This window comes from Etheostoma spectabile, chromosome 18 (assembly GCF_008692095.1).
Source record: "Etheostoma spectabile isolate EspeVRDwgs_2016 chromosome 18, UIUC_Espe_1.0, whole genome shotgun sequence".
NCBI classification, from domain to species: Eukaryota; Metazoa; Chordata; class Actinopteri; order Perciformes; family Percidae; genus Etheostoma; species Etheostoma spectabile.
The window spans coordinates 15,425,576-15,431,514 of NC_045750.1; the positions used below are offsets into that span (position 1 = coordinate 15,425,576).

At 44.4% G+C, this 5,939-nt stretch overlaps 1 protein-coding gene across 1 annotated transcript in view; it reads right to left on the minus strand.

The window, feature by feature from the left end:
* nkain2 (sodium/potassium transporting ATPase interacting 2) overlaps positions 1–4,036 on the minus strand; it is a gene marked incomplete at its 3' end in the record, with an annotated part of 81,161 nt that extends 77,125 nt beyond the window's left edge. The window contains 1 exon segment of the mRNA XM_032543893.1: positions 2,584–4,036. Coding sequence (XP_032399784.1) covers positions 2,584–2,637 — 54 coding nt within the window. The 5' untranslated portion in view covers positions 2,638–4,036.
* Positions 4,037–5,939: the final 1,903 nt, after the last annotated feature.

Genomic DNA, 5,939 nt, shown 5'->3' on the forward strand with positions numbered 1-5,939 from the left:
CACACACACACACACACACACACACACACACACACAGGGTATCATGACTGTAACAGTGTCCTATTCAACATGACAATCGGTCTTCAGTTTGCACATACTTACATGACTCCATGAGCTGAGAATGCTCCAGCACTTCAGCTCATGTTTATGTATATGTGGTGCACATGTACTGTATACAATGTCCCATTCTATTTCACAATATGGCTTCAGTTTCTATACGCCCTTCTAGATCCACTAAGGCTGTAGCGTTTAAAGAAAAGCAGGATTTATTTTGTGGTGAGCTTGGCTTAACCTCCATTCTGATTCTACATGAGGTTCTGGTGTACTTCATTTTCCACGGTAGCCTCCAGCTGCACAGTAATAATGCTCCTTTGGTTATGTTTAGCCAAAGTGAGGAGCGTAATAATGATTAATTAAATTAAAGCAGCAAACCTTTTTACTTTGTAAGGCATTGCTCTCCCACATTAACTCCTGTCTGTCAGCTAGTAAAACCTGGATGCAACAAAACTTCCTCAAACTCAACAGCGATAAAACAGAATTCCTCCTCATAGGCTCCAAATCCACCCTCGGCAAAATCAATAACCCCAGTCTTACCATCGACAGCACCCTCGTCTCCCCAGGCCCGCATTTGGCGTTATCTTTGACTCCACCCTCTCCCTTGAGCCCCACAGCCGTCATGTCATTAAAGCCTTCTTCTTTCACCTCCGCAACATCACCAAAATCAGACCCTGTCTCACACCCCACGCTGCTGGAAGACTCATTCAGGCCTCATCTCCTCCCAACTGGACTACTGCAACTCATTTCTCCTCAACATTAGCTCTACCAACATCAACATCATCATCATCATCATCATCATCATCCCTACAACAGGTCCGCCTGCCTCATCACCCGCTCCAAATCATGACATCACATCACTCCAGTCCTAAAACAACTCCCCTGGTTCCCCTTCTCCCACCGGATCCCCTACAAAATCCTGGACCTCACCAACAAAGCCCTCCACCATCTGGCCCCCCTCATACCTCACTGACCTCCTCTCCCCCCTACCAATCCTTCACGGTCCCTCAGATCCACCTCAGCCGGTCTCCTCTGCATCCACAAGTCCAACCTCTGCAGTTTTGGGGACAGAGCCTTCTCCAGGGCAGCTCCCAGGCTCTGGGACTCCTTTCCCCAAGAGATCTGCACCGCGGAGTCCATCACCATCTTCTAGTCCCGGCTTGAGACCCCTCTTTTCACCTGTGCCTGTCCATAAGCCCCACACCCCCTCCCTTCTCATCTGTGCCTGAATCTTGTTTTGTTGTGCATTGTTTTTATTATCTTCCTGCCCTGTAAAGCAGCTTTCATATGGTGAAAAACGCTATAGAAAATTCAATTTATTATTATTATAGGGACAAACCCACAGAGATTTATCACGCGACTGTCCAGCTCTACAGAGCGTTTAGCGTCTTTCAGCTCATGGTTTGGGTTTTAGGGCCCATAACTTTATTGTTTGGGTCGTTCTGCTAGCCTGTACCCACTGTACGCGACGTGCTCAGCACCAAACAGCAGACTGACAACACATGCTGGTGAACGAAACATAGCTAACAGGAGAGCTGCATTCATTGTGAGCTAAAATGCTAATGTTATGCAACTAGGTAATAGTTTGCAAACACGTTCGCGGTATCAACTTCATCGGGCTATAATTTGCCAATGTTGTGTGAGGTTTCTCTTCCTTTTTATGAGATGGATTTCTTTCGGTATGATTCAACACAAAAAGGTTTCAGATGAAAATCTCTGTTCTAATAAAATCCATTGTGCTGTAGCTATCCTGACATTTCATAACCTGACAGAAGATCATCTACATATTGTTGCTTGGGAAACAAAAAGAACCAATGAACCTGTCATTGGCTGCTTCTTATCAGATGGGATTTTCCTTTTGATGTGAAGGATTTACTCGCCCGAACTAATGGCAGCACGTGTTCCTACTTTCACTTCCTCACACTCTCACTCACACACACACTCTCACTCACACACACCTCTCCCTCCCTATTGTCTTGCCTGCCACCAGTTCCCATTGACACAGATGGCGAGGGGAGAATGAGGTACAAAGAGAGAGACACAGAGGGAGTTGATCCCATGAGTTTATGTCAGCTCATTCCCACCCTCTCTCCCAACATTGTTCCCCCATGAATCACATGTAGGCTACCTGCGCCATACGTCCATCCATCTGCCATACAGCCATCCATCCCTCTTTTACATCCGCTGCCTTCATAAATCCCTCCCAGTCTCTATCTATCCATCAACGTTCTATATGGACTCTTAGTACCGTCTTAAAGCGCCCACCAACAGCCATTCATCCTTTCAATCCAGCCATTTGTCAATTTAGCCCTGAAGCCAGATCTTAGCTTGTATCATGACCTTTTACACACCTATTAACTTCTGAAATGTGACCTTTCAATCGTCCATCTTTTCCCTCCATCCACCAAAGTACAGTAAAGGTGTGTTTTCTGATTCCTCATAAGGACTTGTTTTTTTTTTTATTGAACTTTCTTTCTCCTGGTTGATCTGCCCATTTAATCACCCCCTTACAGGATCAATAACACTTACCAGCTGTATGCCACAGATAAAGGCCAAGGTACACCTGCCACTGCAGCACCCCATGGTGTCCTCCTTCTCTCCAGTGATCCACGTGGAGAAGAAACTCTGGGTGAAACTTCCAAATCCTCCAGCTGGACCTTCAAAATCTAAAAAAAAAAACCCCCGGAGGGCTGGCTGGCTGGCAGCCCAGGTAGAGGCTCTCGCTGGCTCGGCCTCTGCGAACAGTGCAGCCCCTGTACTCGCTGGAGCTCAGGGGAATAAAAGGCTACTACTTCATTCAAATGGCTGGGTCGCTGACAGGTAAACAGCCGGAAACGTGGTCCCCTGGATTTCCAACATACATGGGGTCAGGGATCAAGATGGAAGGTGGGCCGTAGGGATGATTCAAGTCCACAATTATTTCTCGATGTGTCCACGGAGCTTTGTTATGTAGGACCACTTTTGGCAAGCCTCTGCAACTAAAGGCAGCTCGGTAGTCTGATAAATCAGGTGGTGTAGTGCATTTTGATTGATGGGTCAAAAAAAGTCAGATTGCTGATAATGTGGGTCTCTACAGAAAACTATAGTGACCAATGGGGGGGGGAGATCTACTTAACCAGCCAGCTTCCACTGGACTAGAAAGTCTACAATCACGTCGATTAGTCGCATCCTTGTCACAAAATTAGCACAGTACAGTAGCCACTTAACACTGAGACAGTGAGATTAGATGGATGTATTCTCCAGATTAAATGCTCTTTTGTCTAATAATCCGATTACGCGCCACCTAGATGTGGTTGATTGAAACAGCCTAATTTGTTTTAGGGTGGAGAAAACAAGTGAAAGTGGTCCTTGCCTCCTCTCCTCTCCTCTTCTCCTGCTCTCCTCTCAGGGGCAGGATCCTTTCATTCACACCGTAACAAAAACACCGCGTTTTTGTTGTTGTTGTTGTTGTTTTTCATCCCCAAAACCGCGGTTGTAATCCAGTAGGCTGTTTTAGCCCTTTTTTCCCCGAATGTGGTGTTTTATCCACTTGATGATGGGTACTGTTGTTCCTAGGATGTTGGGATATGTCACCCAGCCGCTGGAAGCTGTTGTCGGCGTCTCTGTTGGCTAACAAGTCCTCACCCTCCGGTTCATCCCCCTTTCAGCTCCACAACCCAACCGACGTTGTGTCAGTCGTTGGTCGGTTCATTCACTGCCTCCTCCCGTTACAGCAAATACATCTCTAACGGTACAACATTTCAAAAATAAAAATAAAGACAGAAAAGCATGTCCATATTTCGGATGGAGAGGGACAGGGTGAGATTTCAGGTCGAGTAAAGTCTCCAAACGTAACATACACGAGGCGATATGAGCGGAATAACGGCTGAGTTTAGTTTTGTCGTCTCGGGGTTGTCTTCAAGGAGTGCAGAAGGGAGACAATGGGAACCGGGATGGACCAACGGACCGAGAGAGACAGCCGCGTGGAGCGTCTCATGCATGCCATCTGTCAAGTCAAATACCGCGCAACAACATAGCCATTCCGGTTAACATTTTCAAAATAAAGGTTTTTAACTTGTTATGTGGGAATTATGGAAGATCGAGGGTCTGTAAAGCGAGACGTGGTTGAACCTGGTTTTTGGCCATAAAAAGAAACTCTCCAAATTGAGCCCATTACTTTGACATTTTTGTCGTAGAATCCCTAGGACATTCATGTTAGAGCTTAAGCATCCAAGCATTTAACATGTCCACATGACATGTTAAAGTAGGCTAGCATAGCCTCAAAAAAGCAGACGGTGAGACGTTAGCTAGTTTGTTGCAGATGTATTTTCTAACCTTAACCATAGACCGTTAATATTAGTATACAGTCTATGACATTAACACAGGCTGGGCTACTTTGGCCGTAGCCAACGACAACAATAGAAACCAAAACTCCGTAAACTCTAGGTTATTAATAGCCTAGAGCCTAGCCTACAGTAATGGCCGCTTTCTAGCTTCCCATACTTTAAATTGAACAACTTTCTTCCTCCAGATATAACAATGGCCGTCCACATGTTTACTTCACTGACTTCAGGAAATCTTAGAGTTCCACTTCATCACTAATCTGGCCCAGCTACTGCTTTTGAACAGTGACACTAAGATTTAAACATTAACATTAAACAGGCTAGTCCCTGTTCCACAGTATAATATGTGCCAGTGCCAGTAAAGCCTTATTCAAACATGCCAGATCATCACAGGAGGAAAATGTGTGTTTGAAGATGCTGAAGTCCAACCCAAATGTTTCTATATTGTGTGGTGTTCTCTAGACTATTTAGGTTTAGGTTGACCCTATTTGGATCAGGTCTGATTGTCCTCAGGGCCCTTTAGGATTTGGTTTCTGTTTTTGTTTTTTTAAATGAACTTGTGCACCTCAGACTCAAGTCAGGTTTACTGGTCGGGTTCAAATGGTTTGGACTTTTCAACACTTTGTTGCACTTATATAAGTGTAACAAAGTATTGAAAAGTAAGTAAGTAGCCTAACTAAGTAAGTGTTTTTTGTCATATTGGTACCTGCCTGGTACCTGATGATGATATTCCACTATAGATCATGCTTGCTCACATCTTTTTTGTCTGCTCTGCTTATTTATTGTTATATATTAGGCTACAGATATTTTTAAGAGTGGAGATGTAGGGTAGGCTACCTGTTAAGCTGGTATCAGGTAACAGAAGGCACCACTAGCATGCTTATTATTTCTTTTTGGTTCGTAGGTATTTTTCATTTCCCTTTTGAAAACTTAACCTAAGAATATTTCATTCTTTGGGCTCTTGTTTATGGTTTTATTTTGAAGGCTAAATGATCTTACTTCCGCCCCTGTTGCTGCTGCCTCTGGTTGACTTGACGAGGCTGATGTTCCGCTCGGCAGGGGAGCGGCGGGGCTCTTTTTACCATAGACAGTTAAACAGAGACAGAGAGAGGTGTAGCTTTGGTCGGCGTGCAGCTGCTCAAGAACATGGCCTTCAACCACTATAGTGAATGAGTCTCTCTCTCTCTCTCTCTCTCAGTGGGTAGTCTTGACTCACTTGTCATTTTATCTTCATTTGCCATTCACTTAATTGAAGGCTAAAGGGAATTTTTGATAACCTGCTATTAAGGCAGAATATTTGAAATAGTGTGTTAAAAAAAACCAAGTAGGATATTAAAATTGCTCACAACTATCCATCAATTATTGGAAGAGCCTTGGGTTAAGACTTCAGACTGCCTCATTTATAAATTACACTTAATTTAGTAGCTCTGCGTTGTTCCCACAGTAGCTGGAGTTCAGTGAAAATATCACAGCTGCAAAATACATCCAAATGAAGCAACAAAATGCCCCTGGAAACAAGCAATTAAAATTGAGGAGTGTGTGTGTGTGTGTGTGTGTGTGTGT